Genomic DNA, 25727 nt, shown 5'->3' on the forward strand with positions numbered 1-25727 from the left:
AATGAATTTCCATTTGGTACATTTCTTAGCTGAACTTCATCTGCTAGTTTTCAATGTAATCTTGCAATTTTCTTTGAAAGAATAAATGAACATTTGTAGTGTGTGTTTTATTTCATGTTTTTTACTAAATGTTGCTACTGGTTAAACTAGATAAATTTGTGTTCAGAATATCCTGCCTACCAAATAGCTATCTTTAAACCACTCTTTGTTCTAAGATAAAGTATTCTAGATCGGTGCTAGGGGAAAAAACCTGAACATAAAATTACAGCTCAGACCAAATAAGTAATAGACAGATTTAAAAAATTGTAGTTAGAGAGCATGCATAAGGCAATTCAGACCTGTTGAATTAAGTCTCTGATGAGGATTTTATTTGGTATGAATTTAGAATAATTCCTGTGAGGTCAAATAATCGGATGCAGTTTGAGCTTGGGTTGAGCTATATAATTTGGGATGATCATTAAATGCTCTTGGATTCAGGTAAAGTATACAAAAATTGAGAATCTGCCGTTCTATTTTTAACATCTAGTCACTTCGTATTTGAGACGCACATGAAGTATCATCTAGCCATCAGCAAAATGAATGAGACTTCTAGATTACCTCTGGAATGAATCAGGCTGTGTTCCAAAATCCTAGGGAAAAGCTAAGATAGCTTCATTTGGCTGTTTTGTACTGTAGCCCTGTTGAAGTCTTTTTCCCTTCCTCTGTTGGTTTGATAGTGAGGAATTGTATTCATGTGTAGCTTTGCACAGGAATACAAATATTCTGCTCTGTTTTTTGCAGTTAATCACAGATTTGTTGTTAATTTGCATTAATTTATCAGGTACCAGAGGTCAAAAATCATCGTTCAGACCTATTTATTTCATTGCTTGTTATAATCCTCAACAAAAGAAAGTGTGGAGTGGAGAAAGGACCATTTAACATAATGAGGGAGAAAGATGATAATCTTTCGGAGACCTTTTTGTTTTTTTAATAAGACTAAAATGTTCTCTTTGGACCCATTTTGTAATGCTTGTGTTGGTGGGGTCCCATCATGGTTCCATGTTTACTTATTGAGCATTCCGCAGCTGATTACTGTTAGGCCTTGCTTTGTGAATGGAAAATCTGAAGATGCTGGCTGTTTCTTGCATTAATTATTTTACCAAAAAAAAAACAGTTAACTCCTGTGACTGCTTGGGGATATGTCTGGGTCAAACTATGAATTCCATATTATTTGGATGAACCCTATATTTTTTTTCAGGGGCTCTGCTTTGTACTGTAACCTCCTTTATGGATTAGAGCATCTATTTTTGTAGCAGGCTTAATACCTAGTGGAAAGACCGTCTGAAAACCTATGGCAGAGCCACCATAGGTGTTAATGACGTTCCCCTACTGGAGTAATGCATTTTCTACTGGTAGGGCCATTGACTTTGAATGATTCTACACAGAAACTGAAGGGGAGGGGAGTGTAGCAGGAACCCATAACTCCCCCATCTGAAGCACATGAGCAAAATGGAGAAAGAGACTTTTTAAAAGATGGTTTGTTCTCTAAGCAAGGGGGCTGACCACCACCACATACAAGAAGATACAGCTAAGGAATGCAGGAAGGGCTGCCTGGCCTAAGGACACTGACCAAACCCAGCACTAACAGGAGGGGTGAGATCAGATGGGACGTGGAGGTGGAACAACGGCTGCATTCAGGATTTTGTTTTACCAAGATTTGTAACTCTGTAGTGTACTTTAAAATGAATAGATTACAGAGCCATAAAGGACCATTATGGTCATCTAGTCTGGCCATAGGACTTCGCTGAACTAATGCCTATTTGATCTAGAGGGTATCTTGTTTTTTAAAAAACATTTAAAAAAAATTTCCAGTGTTGCAGAATCCACCATAACCCTTGGTAGGGTATTCCAGTGGTTAATTACCCTCATTGTTAAACCCTTGTGCCTTATTTCGAGTCTGAATTTGTCTAGCTTCAACTTCTAGCCATTGGATTTTGTTATACCTTTGCCTGCTAGCTTGCAGAGCCTTGTATTACCATATCTTTGTTCACTTGCAGTCACTTCGGTCACCCCTTAATCTTCCCTTTAATAAGGTAAATATATTGAGCTCCTTGAATCCATCTCTATAAGGCATATTTTCCAATCCTCTTATGCTTAATTCCAAAAGGATCCTGATAAATAGGAGAGGATTCAGACAAGAGGCATAAGAATGATTATAGTGTCTGTGGTAAAGAAATTGCTATCTAAGCCTATGTTCCTTGTTTTCCTGCCACATTGTTCCTGAAGCTTTGACCTAAAACTAGAATGGGGACTAGGTGGAATCTCCTTCCTTAGAAGTTTTTAAGGTCAGGCTTGACAAAGCCCTGGTTGGGATGATTTAATTGGGGATCGGTGCTGCTTTGAGCAGGGGGTTGGACTAGATGACCTCATGAGGTCCCTTCCAACCCTGATATTCTATGATTCTAGAGCTTTGGTGGCACATAGACACATTTCCCCCACAGTCGAAGCAACTGGGGACTCAAGAGGGCTGAGGCGCTAGTTCCAAGGTCTAAAGTGGCTGGACTTCAGGGTCCTGTCAAACATGGAGTCTGAGTATGGGGAGTGTCTGAGAGATCTAGACCTAGGAACAATGACCAGGCACTATCTGACTGTAGTGGGGTTTAGAAGCATGTGGGATCCCACACTTGGGTCCACTCACGACACACTGGTGTCTCTCCAGAGACAACCCACGTTTATTTTTTCTTATGTGCTGTTAGGGAGAGAGAACGTACTTTCAAGATTGCCTTCTTTACTCCCTTCTATACCCTACCTTCCCCCATCTATTACTATACTCCTTCCAAAGCTGTTCATTCTTAATATGTTGGCTATAGCAGGGCAGGAAAGGTTGAGTGAAAGGAGGTGCTCTTGCCCCTGTCAGTAGTGGGAATGAAGAACTAGCTTGGGACTGTTTATACTGCTTCTACTATTTGATTAGTTTTGGACACTGTAACAGGGCATTCTGTCCCCCAAGGTTAGTTGTGGTCTGGGTCCAGCCAGGCCTATTCCAAGGTTCTCTCCCCTTAGGAACAGACATTCTGGGACTTGTACATCCCTAGAAGGGTCATGTAACCAAGCTGGGAGTAACACCAGGTGGAAAATGGGAGGGGAGAGAGGTAGGTGATGATCCTGTGTGACAGGACCCCAGTGTAGAAGGCAAGCCTGTGGCAGTATGTAGTTAGTAGTATAGCCAGTGTGGAGCAGGAGGTGCTGGGCATATCTCTGTGGTAGGCTAGAGTAATGGTCTAGGAGAGCTGGGAAGCATTTAGCTGAGAGGAGCTGCAGGCACTATTGCCAATCCCAAAGGTTCAAAAATGATGAGTCAGACCCCAAAAAATCATGACTATTTTAAAAAAAAGATTTTATTGTGGTTTTGGTCTGTCTTTTTTGATTTTTGAACTCCCAGTTAGTGTTGTCAACACTCGCACATTTATCAATGCAGTTAATTCTGCCCAGTCCCTCATCCGTTCTGACCTCCCAGCCTCACCTCTATTCCTCCTGCAGCTGCAGGCCATCTTCATCCTCCCCCTTGCTCCTTCCCTGGCCAGGTGTTGGAGAGATTGGGGGGAGAGAAGCGAAGGGAGTAGAGCTGCCTGGGGCTGGTTTAAAGTTTCTGCTCCCTGTTTCCCCTCCCCTCATATGACAATGATGTCTGCTCCTGAGGAGAAGGGAGCGAGCTTTGCCTGCTTCTTTCAGCAGCCTTGATTAGCTGCTCTTCCCCAGCAGGCAGAATCTGCTTGCATCTGGCCCCATCGCTGGCAGAAATCCCATGAGTCCTGAAGAAATCATGAGAGTTGGCAACACTGCGAAGAGGCCAAGCAGGAGGCCTGGGTTGGAACTCCATTTAAGGGAGCTGGAGAAACAGCCAGGAGGGACAGAGCGAGCTTTGTGGCCTGCGTCATCAAGACAAAGGAACCGATGGGAGATTGTGCATGGCCAAGGAACAATTGAACCCAGGCACGGCTAATGATAATCATGGAGAGAAAGGTACTACAGGCACCCTGCATCAGTGCGGTAACTAACGAACTATACTGAGCCTCATGGGACGGGGAAGGTAATTTCTTCCTGGAGAATGGGGAAGACAGACCACTCCTGGAGGTCTGAGACCCAGCAAAAGAAGCTGGGTGGAAGTGTTACCCTGGATTTGAGGGGTGTGTGTACCCCAGAATGTGATGAAGCCAATTCCAACCATATTATGTGCATTTAGCTACCAGGAATTAATGAACTAGAACACCACATAGTTAAGGGTTAATTTGAAGCAAGGTCATATCTAGCTGGCAGTTTCAGCTATCCGAGTGGGAGGAGGGGACAGACAAGTAAACAACTTATGTTCTTAACTGAGACTAAAAACCTTGTTGGTTGGAAAAGCTTGAATCTAGACGTCTCTGATATTAAACATTTATTGAAAGTTAGAAAAGTGATGATCCAGTAGGGGGTCATTATGACCTGTGTGTTTTGTAGAAGTTAATGATAAAAGATTAGTTAATAGGGTGTACTTTGGAGCAGTCCTCCGAAGCCACCTTGAGAGAGGTTTTTTCTTTTCTCCCCGGTGGGTGAGCAACTGACCACTGTTAATTACTCAGTACCGTTCCAGATATTGGGTAAATATGTGGGATGTTCTAAACCTGTTGCTTATGTCTGTGTGTGTGTGCTTAAAAAGTCTCTAATAAATTGCAGTGGTAGATAAGAGCACGCTTATTTGCATTAATCTTATCAGACGGAATTGCTGTGTTCCTATTGATTTATTCCTGACACCGCCTGGAGTGAAATAGTTAGGTTACCTCTTCTGTGGGTTCCGAAAACCCCAGGTAAGAGAAGGACTGTGTGTTTTGTTTGGATTTTGTTCCAACCTAGAAGAGGTGGACTTTTGTGTTAGACTGCAGAGTCAGTCCCACAGCAGCTTATAAGCCTGAGGCGAAAATTCAGCTGATGTGCCCGATGCCAGATCAGTTAAACCACTTTTACAGCCACTACTTAAAGCTTTTTCCTTCTTTTGTTGCCGTTCTTTATGTATAAACTTTAAAATGTTAAAGGTGTTTCACAGCAACCTTGCTCATTACTTTTAGAGAGAGAAAATAACCCCCTGATGTGCAACAGACTGTGACTGTACATTTCCTGGGACTGTACAGTTCCCTTTAAACTTGTCACTCTGTTCTGGAATTCTGTTTTGTTGTCCTGTCATTGGGCAACACTTAAGAGACAGGTTCGTTCTTCCAGTTAGTTAAGCCGCTATGATGTCCCATTCCACACATTTGGTGCACTTGTGGATCTTATTTTAACTATCAATAAATTAGCTAAAACCTTACTTAGAAAAGGATAGGCACAAATTTTACTGCTCCAAAGTATATACAAATACTGTGGGGTGTTTTTTTGGAAAATCTGTGAGAACACAGACTATTTATTTGACTAAAAAATCTTAACTGTGAAGTTCTGTTTTATTGTGTGGGAGTTCCCTCCATTTAAGAGAGTCTTGTATGAAAACCTCTTTCTTTCTCTTTGAAAATATTGTTCCAGGTCAATAGATAACATTGTGAATGGAGCAGTAAATCAACTTGTGTTTAAAATAAAAGATGGGGGGGGTTTTAAATGTACATTAGAGAGAGCAATCACACTGAAGCACTCTTGCATAACTTTCATGAGACTGGTATTACTCAATATTACTTTTCATAGTTAGGACGCTGCCTCTGTATCAGTTTGTGCATCCAAATATAAGCAGAAAATGAGCTTTGATTGTACTATTTTTGAAGCTGATTGATCGTGTTTATTACGGTAGTGCCTAATGGCCAACCAAGAACAGGGCCCATTGTTCTAGGCACTGCACAAACAGAGTAGTCCCTGCCCCAAACAACTGATAATCTAAATGGACAAGACAGACATTGGGGTTGGACTAGATGACCTTCTGGGGTCCCTTCCAACCCTGATATTCTATGATTCTATGACACAGGGTGGGGAGAGGGGTATAACCAGCAGAATGAACTGTGTGATGGTGGTAAATGGCATGTTAGTGCCATGATTTTATTTTTATTGATGGATTTACTTAGAAGGGGCTAAGCTAAATGAAAAGAAAAGGGAAGGGAGAGGGGACAGCGAAGGGTGGGGTGGGGGGTTGGGAGACAGAGCAGGGGAGAAGAGGGTAAGGAGTAGATATGGAATGAAGCTGCGATTGAGGGACTATGAAGAGAAAGGGAGTTGAGAGGATCGGTGCAAAAAGCCAACCAGCAGGGCAGAGAGAGTGCAGTCAAAACTGTAGAAATATTCCTTTTCCTCAGTGGAGAAAAAGGATTGGGGGAATTGTTTGTTTTGCCTCTTTCTGTTTTTCTAGAACTAGCTTATTTGTTAACATAAGGAGCATGAGATGCCCTGTGGTTCGTTGTATAGAGCCCTGGACTGGGTGCCAAGACACTTGCATTCTGTTCCTCTCTCTTGCCCAAGATCACTCAGCAGGTCTGTGTTGGTTTTCCTTCCTACCCTTCCCTATCCCTCTGTTTTCCCTCCCAGCCTTTGGCTGTCTCGTCTATTCAGATTGTAAGTTCTTTGCGGCAGGAGTTGACTTTTACTGGCACTACCATAATACAAATAACAAATATCCCTCCGTTTCTGTGATTCTTCAGCCTGTTCATTCAGACAATAGAGGACTTTCACTCTCTTCATAGCCAGGGAGCAGGATCAGGGGCTTGCCCCACTCCGTGTGGCTCCCAGAAGCAGCAGCATGTCCGTCCTCTGGCTCCTAAGTGTAGGGGCAGCCAGGGGGCTTCGCACGCTGCCCCTGTCCCAAGCGCCTGTGGACAGGGCAGCTTGCAGAGCCGCCTGGCTGCACCTCCACGTAGGAGCCGGAGGAGGGACATGCTGCTTCTGCTGCTGCTGCTTCTGGGAGCTGCTTGAGGTAAGCACCACCCAGAGCCTGCACTCCACCCCCATCCCACGCTCCACCTCCCTACCCCAGCCCTGATCCCCCTTGCACCCTCCTGAACCCTCAACCCCGCAACCCTAGCTGGAGTCCTCATCCCCCACTCCAATCTCCTTCCCCAGCCTGGAGCCCCCTTCCACATCCTGAACTCCTCATTTCTGGCCCCACCCCAGAACCCGCACCCCAACTCCCAATTTCGTGAGCATTCATAGCCAACCATGCAATTTCCATACCCAATGTGGTCCTTGGGCCAAAAAGTTTTCCCACCCCTATTCTAGAGGAAGCATAAGCAGAGCTTGTAGCCCATGGCTTCTCTCAGGTGACACTGCATCTAGTATTCCCTAGATGGAGCTACTATAAGGTGGGTGCATAATTGGTTGGAAAACAGTTCCCAGAGAGTAGTAATCAGCGATTCACAGTCATGCTGGAAGGGCATAACGAGTGGGGTCCCGCAGGGATCTGTTTTGGGTCCGGTTCTGTTCAATATCTTCCTCAGTGATTTAGATAATGGCAGAGAGAGTACACTTATTGTTTGCGGAGGATACCAAGCTGGGAGGGGTTGCAAGTGCTTTGGAGGATAGGATTAAAATTCAAATTGATCTGGACAAACTGGAGAAATGATCTGAAGTAAATAGGATGAAATTCAATAAGGACAAATGCAAAGTACTCCACTTAAGAAGGAAGAATCAGTTGCCCACATACAAAATGGTTAATGACTGCCTAGGAAGGAGTACTGCGGAAAGGGATCTGGGGGTCACAGTGGATCACAAGCTAAATATGAGTCAACAGTATAATGCTGTTGCAAAAAAAGCAAACCACCTGGAGGCTTGATGGAAGGGGGAAGCCTTATTCAGAGCTAATTTTTATCCATCATGTTCATCTCACTAGAAGAAAGTGCAAAATCGTTTTCCCATCCCACAAAAATTTTAGACCTTGGAAAAATTTTCCCATCCTGAATTGGGATGAAAAGTTGAAATCTCAGATTTTCAGTTCATGAAAATCTAAAACAACAATTTTGGTTTGAGTCAATCAAAAGATTTCATTTCAATAACTACAAAATGTTTTATTTAGATTTTGACCATTTAAATTTTTTTAATTGTAATAGTATTAGCTAAAATTTTGAAATGAAGTTGTTTTGAACTAGAAAAAAATTTTTATTTAAAAAAAATCTGAAAATTAGATGTTTCAAAAACTTCTAAATGTTGTCAACATTTTCGAGTTGAGAAATTCATCAAAACCAACCCTTTCCCATGAAAAGTTTCGTTTCAACAAAAAAGTGTCAAAAAAAACTCCTACCAACTACTTCTACTACAGAAGGAAGCAGTAGTCTAAAAGTAACCAAAAAGTATTGCAAGTCACTTAGTGTATTCACTATGTGTAGTAGTTTTCTATCGCAACTTGTTAAAATTCGGCTATGATGACTCAGGTTCCTGGATTTTGCAACCCAGTGTGTTGAGAATCTGCTTCTTCTGCAGCGCCACAACAGAAAGTATGAGGTGAATGAAAAGTACAATCAATGGGACTGGCTTTGTCTTAGCATTTGTTTGTTCATGATCAGTCAAAATCTGAGCTATCTAAATGCAGTTTGCTGTTACTCTAAATTAGCTTTCAAGAAGTAACTTGTGTCCTTGGTGTCTTGTTTGGCTTTAACTTAATTCTGTAAGGAAGGATTTTTGGAACATTTTCTTATACAATTCAACAAAATTCAACATTGTATAAAGGCAAACAACCATAATGCACCAAATTGCACAAAGCAGAAACTACTACATGTTACGATAGCTGTGAGTTAGGACTCTCCAGTAGTCGAATGAATAAGTATGCAGCACTTCCCAGCAGATGTTTCACTACCTTGACATCTATTCACCATTTTGGTTGGTGAATATGAACGTGTTCAAAATGGAGATAGATAACAGCCAACTGAGATCATTCCACAGCCTGAAACAGCTTAGGCTGCTGTTGAATCATTTCCCCAAACAGGAAACTACAAAATATTAGAGAGTAAGGTCACTAGGTCATTGGGAAAGGAGCACAAGTTTGTCTGCAAAGTGTTATGATGTCCTGTAAGTAGGACAAGCTATGGCAATGGAACTAGTATTAAAAAAAACAAACTAAGAAAATAAGACTGATTTGCAAAGCACAACTTTCTCTGCATTCAACAGTAAACCTGAAACAACTTCCAGCTGTTTCGATAACTTTGTAATTAGGAGTATTCAGGAAGATGTGACTTCTATTCATGGTTTGGCCAGTTACCTGCCTCCTCCTCAAGTAGGGTTGCCAACTTTGGTTGGACAAATTCCTGGAGATTTCATCATGTGACATAATCTTTAATTCCTGGAGACACCAGGACAATCCTGGAGGTTTGGCAACCCTATCTCCAAGGCTAAAAATTAGAAGGGAATCTAATGTTTTTCTGTTGCACAGAAATGTTTAGAATTGAGATGAGAATCATGCCTTTCAGTTTTGATGACTAAACTGCTATTTATTCCAGTGGTTAAGAAGTTTTAAAACTTCATTACATATGTTTAAAGAAGATAAGGCTGTATATTGTTGGAAGGTACAGATTACATTTTCTGCAATTTTACAGTCTAAAATTTAGTCTGTCATTTTATTCAAGTGAAGTAAAATCACTCAGCGAAGTTTTTCTATCACCCTCATTTTTAAAGTAAGTGACAAATGTGTACTGGCAAGGGCCCTCTCCCCTCCTCTAATCTGTCCTACACTTTATGGAGAGCCCTGTACAAAGTTAATATTGCCTTAATTGATCATCCTAGCCTCCTGTGCATGGGTGGCGGGTGGACCCCCTCTTCAGGAAGGCTAGCCCCACAGCCCCGCCCCTGCAGCAGGAGCCCTGAGGCCACTGCAGCTGGAGAAGCTCCAGGCCACCTGGAACCCTGAGACGCCTTTTCTCTCCCCCTCCCATCCCGCGCTGCCAGAGGAGCCCTGGGCTGGCCTCAGTCTCTGGCCGGCCGACCTGAGTCCTGGCCCGAGCAGCCCCAGCTGGCCCTGAGCGCCCCAGTCCTGGCTGGCCTGTGGCAGTGGCTCCTATTATACCTGCTGCTCATGCTCCTGTGAATCCCCAAGGTGTACACCATCAAGCATTCAAAATATCATGATTGGTTTAAAAATCATGAGACTTTCTAAAACAAAATAAATTCATTGTTCTTTTTACTTGCCTCGTGTGTCTGAGCCTTTAAAGTTCATTTTCAAGCTTTTCTTTGCAAACATGAGGCGAGGAACTTTTTAAAATGGATGCTGTGATTCTCATGATTCCAGGAGCTGGTGCTTTAAGAAAAAATATGAATATTGTGACACTGGATCCTCCAGTAGTTTGGGAGCCAAACCACTGGCTTTTCTGCTGGGGTGAGGACAAATGCTGCATTTCCTCTCTACTACACCTGCCAATGGAACAACTTTGGGGAAAACTTTTGTGAGGGGATCCAAACGGTTTTCTCTTCCTCTAAAGAGAGGATCACAGGCCTCTGATTAGCCATTTATTCCTTGATTCTGTGGCCATAGAATCAAGTTTCTACTGCAAAAGTCTGGAATGAATCTCACTTGCTTCAGCTAGCCAAACGCCTAGATGTATTTAACATTAAGTACCTGGCATCAGTCAGAGTGCAATCTGAACATGTCTTCAATCAGACTTTTTCTGTAAACTGTGGAAGACTGTGTTGACTTCTTGCCAGTCTACCTCACAGCTGACTTTCACATGGAGGACTTTGTAGAGAATTTTGAGAGTCCGTTAGAGTCAAGCTGACATCCTTACTAGACGCTGTATGCCCTAAACAGCTAGCGATGCAGGAAAATTGTAAGTCTGAGATGGGGCAGAGCCATAGTGTTGGATATGGCCTATCTCTACCACTATTAAAATGTCTTCTGAATTTCTCATTTGGGAAGCTGACGGAGTTTCTGTGGCTCAACACCTAACTATCTAGCCTAGTACCTGTTTGTGTAATCAGGCCCAAAATACTGGGACTAATAATCACTGGTAACCAATTCCGAGAAACATAAGGAAAGAGCAAAAGGAGAAATTATAACAGCTTTTTAGAGGAGTGAAATTGTGTTAAAAAGCAAGCTGACCTCCTATGAATTAAGTGTCATTTGTGATAGAGAAAAGTTTTTCTCCTCTGTGGTTTTGCCTCAGCATCCCTTGTATTTCTCTTTATTCTGGTTTCCACCATAACATTAGAAAGAGATTGCTTATGATTTTTTTCCCCAAGAGAAACAATCTTATTATATTAGGAACTACACATAAAAGTAGCAATTAATCTTCCCTTTCTCACAAGTTATTTTTTTTATATAGAGTAACTCGACTAGAAGAATCATTGAGAAATGCCGTTTTAAGTAATGATCTGTAGTCCATCTAAAGACTTGGTATTTGTACTACAAAAGTTCATTTTGCTGGTTTTTTTATGTAGATAAAGCTATATAAACTTTCTCTCCTAGAAGTAGATTTGTCAGTAACGGGTGATGGGGCAAGTTAATGCTAGTTTAGACCGTATGTAACTTCTGTGTTAGAAATTCCATAAAGCGTATTTTATAGAAGATTTACCAGAGTTGTTTAAAGCATAATCTTGACTGCTGTTAGATCCTGATTGATAATGCTGTTCTGCGTTCTAGCCTATACTCGGGAGCACAACACAGATATAATTGTTCCCATACTGTTGAATATAACAGCTGCAGAAGATTTTTCAGTGGCCATGAGGAATCAAGGTCCTTGAGGCAAAGCTCCTTTATATAAACAATGCAATTATTTTATTGAACTAGTTTGGATGAGCCTTATAGAAAAAGCTTTTACTTTCCAGGATTTTTGGTAATAAGGAATAAATAGCACACAGGAAATGTGTTCATATTCTCGACATACAAAGGTCTTTGTTAGTTTGAACACTACCAGACTGCTGTTAGATCCTGATTGATACAAAATGTAAATACTACTTAAATACAGGATTTATAAAGAAACCTTATTCTGGAGTGAGGAAACTTTTTTTTTTTTTTTTTTTAAATGCAGATAATACACTTTTCCCCTCTTGTTCCTAAAGTAATATGCACACTTAATTTGAGGATTCAACCAATTTTCTTTACTCTTGCAAGTGGGAAAGTAAAAAGCCTGGAACCCCTCTGTCACAGTTCAGAGCAACTGTACCTTAATTCCCCTGTATGGTAGGGCAAGGACCTCTATTCCCAGGCTTCCAGCTCCCTTGGCCATCACCTTTCTTTGATGGAGACACTAATCTCTCTCTCTCTTCTGACCCGGGTATCTCCAGGCTGAACAGTTCCCTGCCTTTACTATATTATTGCCAACAAAAGACAGGCTGTCGAAGCAGGCTTCTCTTGCCTTCTCTTCAGAGAGTAATAACAGAATAATTGCAACAATTATAAGTTACCACAGAGCTCTTTCTGTGCAAGCTTATTTATTCTTAGGGTAAAAGTGTTGTAGAGAAAAATATTAAAAACAATAAAAAAGCCTACATAAATGCTCAAAAGCTTACTAGAGGTCAATGCAATTCTGACATTGGCTCTGGAAGGTGGTTAGTCCTTCAGTCCCCACAAAGAAGGTCTCTTCTATGGTCACAAGTTCATAACAGCCTCAGCTTAGAACTAGCACACAGTCCTATGGGGCTTCAGTAGGCCAAGAGCTTCCAACCTTTCCTTAAGGATTGGGGCCCTCCATGGACCAAAGGTCCTGTCCATTTGCTGGATCAGGAAGAAGGCCCTGAGTCATCTTAAACGCAGGGTATTTATTCAAAAGTCCTTTCTAGTCTGTTGGTCCCCGGAGAATCCAGATTTGGTCATTGAACTGTCCTCTGGTAACCAGTGATCAGCAGACAAATGGTCCCCCACCTCAGGGCAAAGCTTCAAAAGTTGTTTGTATTTGGGGGTTTGCAATCCAGTTCTACCCCGTACTTCCTAGGAATTCCACTTTACGTATTTTCCCAAAAGATCAAACATTGTTCAGCACAGTCTTTTGAAGTTCACATTGTCTCCTGGAGATTGCATTAATCCTTCCTCCTGCTAAAGAAGTCCCACAATGGTACAAAAACATTTGCATTTCAATACAATGGACCACATAGATATTAAATGTAATTAAGTAAGGTTTAATTTAATTCCATAAGGTTTGCCTGGGATGTTGTCTCATGTGTCACCCTCCCCCACAAAAAAACTTTGCCCCATCAGAGAGAGTCAGAAGACATCCACTGGTTTGAACACCTATCTATGTGTAGTTTGTTGCTTTGTGGTTAGTAGTGCTCCCATCATGATCCACTTTCTGCATATGCTCAGGCCCAATGTCAAAGGGTTAATGGCATTTATTAATATGTCAAACTTTTTATGTAAGCAGTATTTTTAAGGAAACACTAAGTTAAAATATATGTTTAGTCTAAGATTAAGTTCTCATCCTGATTTTATTTATATACCACTATATTTATACCATACTTCTTTGCTATTCTTGTGAAAATTATACCTTTTTGCCTGAATAGAGGTGTTAAAGTGCATCACAGAAATGTCTGATGTGGTACTACTTAATCACTGTTACCACTCTGTTGTTTCCACAGAAGTGAGTTATAATGGTTGGTAGGATTTTTATTAAAGTCCTGATTCAACTACAGTTTTGAGAATGCTAAATCCCTGGCTGCCTTGGACTATCTACTTTTCTAAATTTCAATCATAGATTGAGCTTTTGCATTGGCTTTCAGTAATAAAAATGCACATATCGCAGATATAACTATTCATAGTCAAATAACATGCTATCAATATGCCGCCTTAAGGAGCCGAGAGCCTTCAGTTTTGATTGACTCTTGGAAGACTGAGACAGTTGTGCAAAAACAAATCTTGCAATATCTGGATTTCTCAGGTCTTTTTGACACCAGTTTGGGCATAGTATGGGTACTGCAATGTTGGTGGTGGTGGTTGATCTCCTCCTGGAGAAAAAGAGAGAGAACATGGCTGAAATTCTGAGCAGCCCAGAAAACGCACGCAGAGGCCAGTTGTGGGAGGCAAAGATGGCTTTAAGTCATGTTTGTGTCTTTGAAATTTCAGACTACTCTACTCCAGAGGTTCATGTGGCCACCCAGGGCCTAACTGTGCTGAATCTAAAGTACTGTGTAGCTAAATTTTGTTTAACTGAGCTTTACAGTTTATTTAATATTGACTGCTTTGTTGTCTTCCAGGTTCTGTTATACAATGGGCAGCTTGATATCATAGTAGCAGCTCCACTGACGGAACGCTTTCTACGTACTGTGCCATGGAGCAAAGTGGAAGAATACAAAAATGCTGAAAGACTTATATGGAGGATCCATCCCCTTGACAAAGAGGTAGCTGGTTATGTGCGCCAAGCTGGTGAATTCTATCAGGTAAGGAAAGGAAGCTCTTGAGACGCGGACTCTATATAAGCAGTTGTTGTTTATGCTGAGGATATTATCTTATATATTTAGGTTCCTTCAGGTCAGGTTGTACAGTAGCCTGCTACTATAATGGTAGTAGATGATACCACCTGTGATTGACAGTCTTGGGAAGTGCCAACGGCTTTGGATGAATGAGCATTTTAGGAGGATAGTGGCACCCCAGATGGAGGAAATGTTATTGAAAGGTGGAAGAGTTAAACCACAGTTTAACCAACGGCAACCACAAACTGGTGGGAAGGCAACAAGAAACCACCCTCTCTATTTTTTTCCGATGAGAACTATCATGGAAGAACAAAGGTAACACGATCCACGTGTGGCGCTGGACGGTGAGACCACCCCACCACACAGACCTGAAGGCGTAACAAATTATATGGGGGAGGAAGTTCCAGCCAGTAAGAGTGGTGGTTGCAGTTATAATGGTGCTGCACCAAATCCTTTGAGGAGTACGGTGCCTGATAATTGCACCAAGGAAAAGAATGATCTGAACCTTCATAAATGAATCATCACAGTAAGAACATGGAATGTGAGGAGTCTGTGTGAAGGGAAGGTTGTCCTTGTGACCAGTGAATTGGAAATATGTAAGGTCGATGTATGTGGAATCTGAAAGCTGTGATGGAATGGTAGGATTTGTTTCATGGAAACAGGTGGGTATGTGGTATACTACTCAGGATCCAAGACCGTGAGGAAAAAATAGGGTTGCATGTATCTTATCCAAGGAGAGATCAAAGTGTGTGCTTGGATATAATCCAATCAGAGATGGAATCGTTACGATTCACCTTCAGGTAAACCTAATTAATAAGTAGATCATACAGGTTTATGCCCCTGTGAAAGCAGCTCATGCCACGACAGTTGAGTTCTATGAACAGTTTGAAGAGAGACTCATTAAAACACCAAACAAAGACCTCATCCTTGTATTTGGAGACCTGAACCTGAAAGTTGGAGCTGCAAGCGCTCATAAAGAAGTAATGGGAAACAATGGTCTGGATTTACAAAATGAGAGAAAAAGGTGTTTAGTTGAATTCTGCTGTTCTAATCATCTGGTCATTACAAACACAATCTTACCCAACATCTTAGATGTATATTTACATGGAGGTCGTCTGACAGCATGACCAATAACCAAATGGACTATGTAATGATACAGGGATGCTGCAGATTGTGTGTGCAATGAATAAACACTTGTCCAAGTACAGACTGCAGGTTAGGTTATCAACTATTATCCTGAAGCCCTGAAACCTAAAATTACAATTTAAAAAGATAAGATGTTCAGCAGGTCCACAACATCTGGACCTGTCCAAAATCACCAAAAACTACATGACTTCTGTTCGGATCAAGATTGAGTCATTGTCATAAGTGAAAGAGGAGAACAACGTGAATGAACTTTGGAATCAAATGAAAGCTATCATGCTTAAAGGTACCAAAACACACATTTTGAAAAGTCAGGGTTGGACTGCACCATGGTTAACAGAGAAGGTGTTTTGAGCTGTCAAAGAAACAATACAGAGTGAAAGAGAGTGGCTTGGAGACTAAAGAATGTAGGAGAGAATACAAGGTATTGAGCAGACAGATTCAAAAGCAGACTAGACGAGTGAATGCGTCAGGGCAAAATTCAAGGAACTTGAAAATTACAGAGAGTAATAATACAGAAGGTAAGTTCACAGTGGTCAGACTTCTTACTAAAAAAAGTTTTCCCTGCAACCAAGCATAATAAAAGACCATAAAGGCAGAGTTCTTACTGAAGGTGATATTAAATGCAGATAGAGATTATTGTGCCAATCTGCATGCCTCATCAGAGCCACTTGTGATACAGGAGTACAGAGCCAGAGCCATCAATCCTGTAAGAGGAAATGGGGCATGCTATTATGAAAATGAAGCCTGGGAAAGCACCAGGGGTACATAAAGTACCCGTAGGATTGCTAAAAGTGATTGGTGACTATGGTATTGATTTTGTGGAAAATTGTCAGTGACATATGGATGACTAGACATTGGCCGGACCACTGGACAAAGGGAATATTTTTGCCGTTGCCAAACAAATGGGATATAACAGAGTGCAGCAATTATTCTACCAGTTTCCTGATACTGAATGCAAATAAAGTGCCGCTCTACATAATTCGGGATTGAATGAAGCAGAACTATCACCACCACAAGTATAATCACCTACTGATTGTGTTTCATTGACTACTTCCAAATGTTTGACATGACCATCTGTGGAGGATACTAGTAAACATGCAGAGTTCAGTCTCTACTGTCAACAATAGACCACAGTGCAAACAGAATTGAGTGATGGTGAGTGATTTTTCACTGGGTGTGACACAAGTGTGCATTCTGCCTCAAGTTTTTTCAAAATGTGTGCAAAATTTATTAAGATACAAGCCCTGGAAGATTTGGATAAAGTAGAAGGAACTGGGATTTCCATGGGTGGACACTTCTTAACCAATCTCAGATGTGCTGATGGTATGACACTCTTTACTGCAACCATCAATGCAATTCAACAAATGCTGGAGTCTCTAAAAACTGTTAGTGAGGAATGTGGACTATTCCTGAATGTGTGGCAAAAATGAAATGCATTTTACATTGACACAATCAGTAACAACAGGATGCAAGCAGACATCACGATTAACAGTTAAGCTGTAGAAGCAGTAGGTGAACTTAGTTATCTGGGATCATACACATCCAACCAAAGAGGCTACTCGAAAGAGCTCGGAAGAAGACTTGGGATGTCTTGCTCAGCCATGGCCTCCCTTACAAAAGGGTGGAAAAGCTGTGGCATCTCAAAATGCATAAAGGTTTGACTGATTTAAAAAGCATAATTTTTTCCATAATGACTTATGGATGTGACTCCTAGGAAATTAATGCTACTGACAAGAAGAAAATCAAAGCCTTTGAGATGTGGTGCTAGCATAGGATCTTCTGCATCTTCTTTTCCAACCAGGAGATAAAGCTTATGTTAAAAATATTATTGGAGAGAAGTGGACTCTGTTTTCAGAAATCAACAGGCACAAACACATGTACTTTGGTCACATCCATGCATTGAGATGGAAATAACCTTGAGCAAATTATCATGGAAAGATTGGTGGCAGGTCATGGTAGTAGGGGAGGACCCACAAGGAGATGGGTAGATGGTGTGCGACAGATCATGGGAGTTTAGCTGTTTAATGTGCAAAGTTAGCAATAGATTGAGACAGCTTCCAAAAATTCTGCTATGATATCACCAGTATTCAGGCATGTATAAATTAACTCTACTTACTTACCTATTTAGTTTCCTAATCCTAAAGAAGGATGCATTGTATGGTCAATTTTTTGATAGATAAGTCTGTACATGTGCAGCGATATGGCTGAAATGAAAAGTGGAAAGGCCAGGAAAAAATAAACTGGCATGATGTTTGTTTTGAAGTTTTTGTCATTGATGCTTCAGTAACTTTCTGCACGAAGAGCAATTTTTATGGTGTTACATTAATTTTTTGGAGTTTGGTTTTTAGAAGCACAGTAAGTAATACTATGGAGAGCTAAAATCTCATCCATCCCCCAACTAGACCCATGGGCTGCCTAGGAAGCTGATAGAAAGCAAGAGCTCAGTGATGACACTACAGCAACACAAAGGACCAAACCAACAGACCTTCAGTGACAGCTCATTCCCATAAGAAACAATGATTGCTTGCCCCTACTCTCAGGTTAAAAACTTCTTTAAGGCCCCAATTTGGAAAGGTACTTCATTGGGACTGTTTGCATACTTAAAGTTTAGGCATGTGCTTAGGCCACACTTTGAAAAAGTATTTAAAGACGGAGACCCAAGTTATGTTTACAAAGGTTGGTTTGGGTCCTTTATGGTATCTCCTATGTTCAAAACTGTTATCACAGCACTAAAAATGGAACCAGATACCATGTTTAAAGCATATCTATAGTTAGTTTTGCTTTTCAAACATGACATCCCATGACCTTCATTAAAAAGTGAGTTGGCCAAACTATAGCTCTAACTATATAATATTTTACCATAATATGGCTAACTCTTGCAGGTAATTGGAGATCACAGGCATTAGGGATTGGACCCTGGATGTTGCTGACAAATGCCAACACTCCTTTGTAGTGGATTTTGTTGTTCTTTGCTTTTCAAAATTGGAAATTTGCCAGTATATGAGCACATGCTAGCTCTGAAGTATAGCCATGAAATATGAGCCTCTAAGACCACTTTGGGTAATATTAAAGTTGGCAAAATGCTCAAATAAAGTCCTGATATATAAAGAATATTTATAAGCAAAGTCAAGCCTGTGGAACTAGTTGGCAGCTTCTGTTCTTCCTGGTACCATCACAAATGATACGTTGTTGGTAATCTCACCAGAAAGACTAAACCCTGAAGGGGTATCTTGGGATAGGGACACACATGGGTTTGAGATTGTTGGAGTGTAAGAAAATAAATGTATTCTCCTAAATAATACTTGAAGTAGCTTTTTGTAGAGTGTCTTCCACTCATCTTTCATACTTCAATTGTTCTCTCAATTATTTTTAATAACTTCTTGGTCTTATTAGGAAAAGAAAAACTTATTTAAAATGAATTTGACTTGAATCTCTTCTGCCTGAACAAGAAACAGTTAAAACGAAAAGAACCAGAACACACTCACACTCTCTCTCCCCTGCCCTCGCCCCCCACCCCTCATGCTACTATTAGGGACACACACTCATACTCATGCTATTATTAGAGCCAAGAATAATTTCATCAGCAACTTCAAGGATCCCATTCAGAGGGTCATCCGTAAAAATGATGGCCCTGGAGAACACAGACATCCCACATATTTGTTAATGATTCAGTTTGAATTTGGTATATGTTTTTCTTCTGAAAACTGTCTTTCCCCAGGACAAGTACAGCATGTGCAGCAGCCCTGCAGGCTGCTCAGCATACCTGTGCTCTTGTTCTCCTCCCACTTCTATTGCAGCTGCCAATAAAAGTGCCTTTTCAATTACATGTTTTTTGTTGATCCTGTCCAGTAAGAAGTATTGAGATCTACATCTCATTTCACATAGAGCAGAGAACAGCTGATCAGTGTTTCCATAAAAACAATGAGGAGTCCAGTGGCACCTTAAAGACTAACAGATTTATTTGGGCATAAGCTTTCGTAGGTTAAAAAACCCACTTCTTCAGATGCATGGAGTGAAAATTACAGATACACGCATAAATATACTGGCACATGAAGAGAAGGGAGTTCCCTTACAAGTGGAGAACCAGTGTTGCCGAGGTCAATTCAGTCAAGGTGGATGTGGTCCACTCCCAATAACTGATGAGGCGGTGTCAATACCCACAATATGCCAACATTTTTATGGCCGACTTAGAACAACGCTTCCTCAGCTCTCATCCCCTAGTGCCCCTCCTACTTGAGCTACATTCACAGAATCCTAGAATCAGAGACTTTAAGGTCAGAAGGGACCATTATGATAGTCTAGGCTGACCTCCTGCACGACGCAGGCCACAGAATCTCACCCACCAACTCCTGTAACAAACCCCTAACTTATGTTTGAGCTATTGAAGTCCTCAAATCGTGGTTTAAAGACTTCAAGGTGCAGAGAATCCTCCAGCAAGTGACCCCTGCCCCACGCTGCAGAGGAAGGCGAAAAAACCCCAGGGCCTCTGCCAATCTGCCCTGGGGGAAAATTCCTTCCCAACCCCAAATATGGTGATCAGCGAAACCCTGAGCATGTGGGCAAGACTCACCAGCCAGACACCCAGGAAATAATTCTCTGTCGTAACTCAGATCCCACCCCATCTAACTTCCCATCACAGGCCATTGGGCATATCTACCGCTAGTAGTCGAAGATCAATTAATTGCCAAAATTAGGCTATCCCATCATATCATCTCCTCCATAAACTTATCAAGCTTTGTCTTGAAGCCAGACATGTCGTTTGCCCCCACTGCTTCCCTTGGAAGGCTATTCCAGAACTTCACTCCTCTGATGGTTAGAAACCTTCATCTAATTTCAAGTCTAAACTTCCTGATGGCCAGTTTATATCCATTTGTTCTTGTGTCCACGTTGGTACTGAGCTTAAATAATTCTTCTCCCTCCATGGTATTTATCCCTCTGATATATTTATAAATAGCAATCATATCTCCTCTCAGCCTTCTTTTAGTTAGGCTAAACAAGCCAAGCTCATTGAGTCTCCTTTCGTAAAACAGGTTTTCCATTCTTCGGATCATCCTAGTAGCCCTTCTCTGTACCTGTTCCCGTTTGAATTCATCCTTCTTAAACATGGGAGACCAGAACTGAACACACTATTCCAGATGAGGTCTCACCAGTGCCTTGTATAACGGTACTAACACCTCCTTATCTCTCCTGGAATTACCTTGCCTGATCCCAAGACCGCATTAGCTTTTTTCACAGCCATATTACATTGGCAGCTCACAGTCATCCTGTGATCAACCAATACTCCGAGGTCCTTCTCCTCCTCTGTTACTTCCAAGTAATGTGTCCCCAGTTTATAACTAAAATTCTTGTTGTTAATCCCTAAATGCATGACCTTTCACTTTTCACTATTAAATTTCATCCTATTACTATTACTCCAGTTTACAAGGTCATCCAGATCTTCCTGTATGATATTCCCAGTCCTTCTCTGTATTGGCAATACCTCCCAGCTTTGTGTCATCCGCAAACTTTATTAGCACATTCCTGCTTTTTGTGCCAAGGTCAGTAATAAAAAGATTAAATAAGATTGGTCCCAAAACTGATCCTTGAGGAAGTCCACTGGTAACCTCCTTCCAGTCTGACAGTTCACCTTTCAGTGTGACCCGCTGTAGTCTCCCCTTTAACCAGTTCCTTATCCACCTTTCAATTTTCATATTGACCCCCATCTTTTCCAATTTAGCTAATAATTCTGCACGTGGAACCGTATCAAATGCCTTACTGAAATCGAGGTAAATTAGATCTACCACATTCCCTTTGTCTAAAAAATCTGTTACCTTCTCAAAGAAGGAGATCAGGTTGGTTTGACACGGTCTACCTTTTGTAAAGCCATGTTGTATTTTGTCCCAATTACCATTGATCTCAATGTCCTTAACTACTTTCTCCTTCAAATATTTTTCCAAGACCTTGCATACTACAGATGTCAAACTAACAGGCCTGTAGTTACCTGAATCGCTTTTTTTTACCTTTCTTAAAAATAGGAACTATGTTAGCAATTCTCCAGTCATACGGTACAACCCCTGAGTTGACAGATTGGTTAAAAATTCTTGCTAACAGGCTTGCAATTTCATGTTCCAGTTCCTTTAATATTATTGGATGAAGATTATCTGGGCCCCCCGATTTAGTCCCATTAAGCTGTTTGAGTTTGGCTTCTACCTCAGATGTGATAATATCTACCTCCCATTTGTCGTCCTACCATTATCCCTAAGCTCCTCATTAAAGACTGAGGCAAAGTATTTGTTTAGATATTGGGCCGTGCCTAGGTTATCCTTAACCTCCACTCCATCCTCAGTGTTAAGCGGTCCCACTTCTTCTTTCTTTGTTTTCTTCTTATTTATATGGCTATAGAACTTTTTACTATTGCTTTTCATTCCCTTTGCAAGGTCCAACTCTACATGGCTTTTGGCCTTTCTCACTTTATCCCTACATGTTCTGACCTCAGTAAGGTAGCTTTCCTTGCTAATCCCTCCCATCTTCCACTCCTTGTAGGCTTTCTGCTTTTTCGTAATCACCTCTCTGAGATGCTTGCTCATCCAGCTTGCTCTACAACTCCTGCCTATGAATTTTTTTCCCCTTTCTTGGGATTCAAGCTTCTGATAGTTTCTGCAACTTTGACTTGAAGTAATTCCAGGCCTCCTCCGCCTTTAGATCCACAAGTTTTTCGGTCCAATCCACGTCCCTACCTAATTTCCTTAATTTTTTAAAGTTAGCCTTTTTGAAATCAAAAACCCTAGTCACAGATCTATTTTTGTTTATACTTCCATTTAGTTTGAACTGAATTAGCTCATGATCACTCGAACCAAGGTTGTCCCCTACAATCATTTCTTCTATGAGGTCCTCACTGCTCAGCAAAACCAAATCTAAAATGGCATCCCCTCATGTCGGTTCATCAACTACTTGGTGAAGGAATCCATCAGCTCTCATATCCAGATCTTCATTATATGGACCCACGGGAAGGAGGCCCTTGAAGAATTCCACCTGGATTTCAACAATTTCCACCCCACCATCAACCTCAGTCTGGACCAGTCCACACAAGAGATCCACTTCTTGGATACTACAGTGCAAATAAGTGATGGTCACATAAACACTATCCTACACTGGAAACCTACTGACCTGCTATCCTTACCTACATACCTCTAACTTCCATCCAGGACACACCACACGATCCATTGTCTACAGCCAAGCCCTAAGATACAACCATATTTGCTTCAATCCCTCAGACAGAGACAAACACCTATAAGATCTTTTTATCAAGCATTCTTAAAACTACAATATACACCTAGGTAGATGTCCGGGCTCAGGCTCTGGGACCCTGTTAGGGGGTGAGGATCTTAATGCCTGGGCTTCAGCCTGAGCCTGGATGTCTATCCTGAAATTTTATGACCTTGCAAGACCAAGTCTGCAGGTATGGGCCAACCGTGGATGTTTTATTGAAGTGTAGACATTCCTGGAGAGAGAAGGTGTTGCAGGTGGGACGGCAGATGCACTCAGACATTGAAGGGAGTAAGAAGGCTCCTCCAGGGCCCTGAGTCAGAGGGGTAAAGACACCAGCAGGAAGGAGATCTGTGGAGAATGCAGAGAATGTCAAACTCCAGGCAAGAAACACTGGAAGAGCAGGAAGACAGGGCCCAGTTTGAAATTGTGGGAAGACTGGAGCTTTTGAAAGACTTTGTGCAGGATTTAATAAAGTGATTGCCAGAAATGGGGTTTGTTTTGAATATCTGGATGGTGTGGGCTTTTTAATGGACTCTAAGCAGAAGGGGAAGCTAAGGCAGGACACTGCAGAGCTACCTATAGCCAGCAGGGGGCACTCCAGAGTGGCACACTCTTACACATGCTGAATTGTGTTAAGGAGACTTGTAGGTTTGCCCTGTGTTCATGCTAGCACTGTTCCAAAAGTAACACTAGTGGCATTGTGGGAGATTTTGAAAGGCCACAGATGTGGAACAGCAGTAGGAGGACTAGATGAACTGTTCAGCCAGTGTGCATGCATGCTAGCACTGAAATACTTCAGGATGAAATGGTATTTAGTTCTGCTGAAGTTTAGTCTACCCCAAATGGCATCTAACACATTTTTAAACTATCTGAATTGCTTTTGTGTGTGGATGTGTTTTAGCTGGAACAAATGGTATTTGACACAATACACTTCTGTAGATGAGGTCTTAGAATGCCTTCTGTTCTCCTTTCTGTACTCTTTTTTTTTTTTTTTTTTTTTTTTTTTTTTTTATGTGTCTGACCCTGTCTTGTGTGTTTTGCCAGGCTCCCTGATGTAAAGTATTTTTTCGGAAAGGCCAATGTACTGAAAGTCTCTTCTAATTTAGACCATAATTAAAGGAGAAAGGGGCACTTAAAGGTAGCTTGTTGCCAAAATCAAAGGCCTTTGGCAAACTTCAGCACATGATTTGCTCTTCCCAGGAATATCAAATAAATCTAGGATTAAAAGATATTCTAACATTGCATAATATGCAGTGAAAGAAATGAGAATCACATGTGTTTGTGATAAGTAAGAGGTGTTTAAACTCTGTATCCAGGTCTTTGCATTTTATTTAGGTGATTTTAAAACTTTGGCAGAGATCCTCTACTCTTACTGCTGAACTATAAAATAGAATTGTTCTGCAGTAACAAAAGCATTCTCTGTGGAACTTGGATCTGTAGACTCTACATATAACAAGTGTGTGGTAATGGAAAAAATGGACTATAATCATGATGGACTTTCTCTTTGGTATTAGTCGCATAAAACAGAAGCATGTGTCTGTGCCAAAAATGAAACCTTATTTTCTGCCAGGCTCTCTGATTCTTAACTTAAACTATAGGATGTTAGACTCCAGTGTGAATCCTTTCTATTAATTAGAAGGGAGGAAAACACACCAGTTTAACTAACTATATTTTTTAAAATGTATCTGATTTAAACTAATGGAATCCCTTAATTTAAAGAGACCAATTTTAAGACTTACCAATTTAAACTAGTTGCTTAATCAATTTATTTTAAATGTGTATACGTCTAGGTGTTTACACCAGTTTAACTAGATTTTAAAATAGATTAACTAAATCTAGTTAAACTGGTGCATTTTTTTTAGTGTGGTCCTGGACAAGGAAAAGGAGGGGATCAAGATCTAAGGACAAGAGACTTCATAAATTAGCTTCCCTCTTGTACTTATCTCAGAGAAAACTTATGTAGGTTTCACCAAACACCAAAGCTTTAAGTCAATGAAGATGTGAGATCAGCACATTGTGGTGTGGTGTTTGGGGCAGAACAAATAACTTCCCTTAACATTCATATTGGGTGCTGGAACCCACTGATATGTATGTAAGAATATGGATCTGATCACATTTGATGAATCTGCACACCTCTTAAGTGTCTACTTTTTTATAGTATTTTAAAGACCGACTACAGGAATCTCATGGCAGTCCCAATCGAGGACACAGCGGAGATTGGGAATAGTTGCAATTTCATCTCCTGATGATGTGTTTCTAGATGTAGATAAATGGAAAAATAAAATGGTAACAATGCTTTTAATCTAAATCTAAATTTTAATAGCTTACCACAGAAGCAACACCCATGCTAAGGCCCTTTTTCAGTCTGTGGGAATTGTACAACTATACCTGGAAAATGTATAGTTGGCTCTGTCCCATCATTTTTAAAAAAAAAAAAAATTAAGAGTCCTAGTGTAACCATTTGTAACCATTTCAGAGGGAACATCATTATCCAGATGGACAATTTACATCCCAACTTCCTGCCCTGTATCTCTATTGTCTAGGCAAAACTTCACAAGTCCTTAGTGTATTTGCCAGTAATTTTCCCTTCGAGATTAAAATGTCTGTTGGTCAGAACTTGGATAAAATCCGAGCCAGTACCCTCGGGTTTATCCAAGTCCTGCAGGAAAAATTATTTAATCAGAATAATTACAAATGTAAGAGTTCTACTAACGGAACAGTCTGTTTGATATGACTTAAAAGTATTTGGCCTCAATTCAGCAAAGTACTTAAGTCTTATGACCCATTGTACTCGATCAACTTTTGTTTAAGCATGTTACTGAATCTGGGGGTCCTTGTGAGGATTTTATAGATTGCTGTAGCTGTTTTGCGGTAAGCAGTATCAGTAAACATGCAAAGAAAGGGAGGTTTTTGATGGAAGAAAGAAACTGCTAAGTAGATTTGGGATAATTAAGAACAGCTAGTTCTCAGGAAGGAAAAACTTGGCTTTGTTATGGTAATTGTTAAACTGCAGACAACACTTGGCTCCT

At 40.9% G+C, this 25727-nt stretch overlaps 1 protein-coding gene across 1 annotated transcript in view; it reads left to right on the plus strand.

Moving 5' to 3' along the window:
• CPVL (carboxypeptidase vitellogenic like) overlaps positions 1-25727 on the plus strand; it is a 96450-nt gene that overhangs the window by 58719 nt on the left and 12004 nt on the right. Inside the window, exon 13 of the mRNA XM_074943320.1 lies at positions 14089-14271. Within this exon, the coding sequence (XP_074799421.1) occupies positions 14089-14271 (183 nt within the window). The remainder of the gene's footprint in view (positions 1-14088; positions 14272-25727) is intronic.

This window comes from Natator depressus, chromosome 2, assembly GCF_965152275.1.
Source record: "Natator depressus isolate rNatDep1 chromosome 2, rNatDep2.hap1, whole genome shotgun sequence".
NCBI lineage: Eukaryota > Metazoa > Chordata > Testudines > Cheloniidae > Natator > Natator depressus.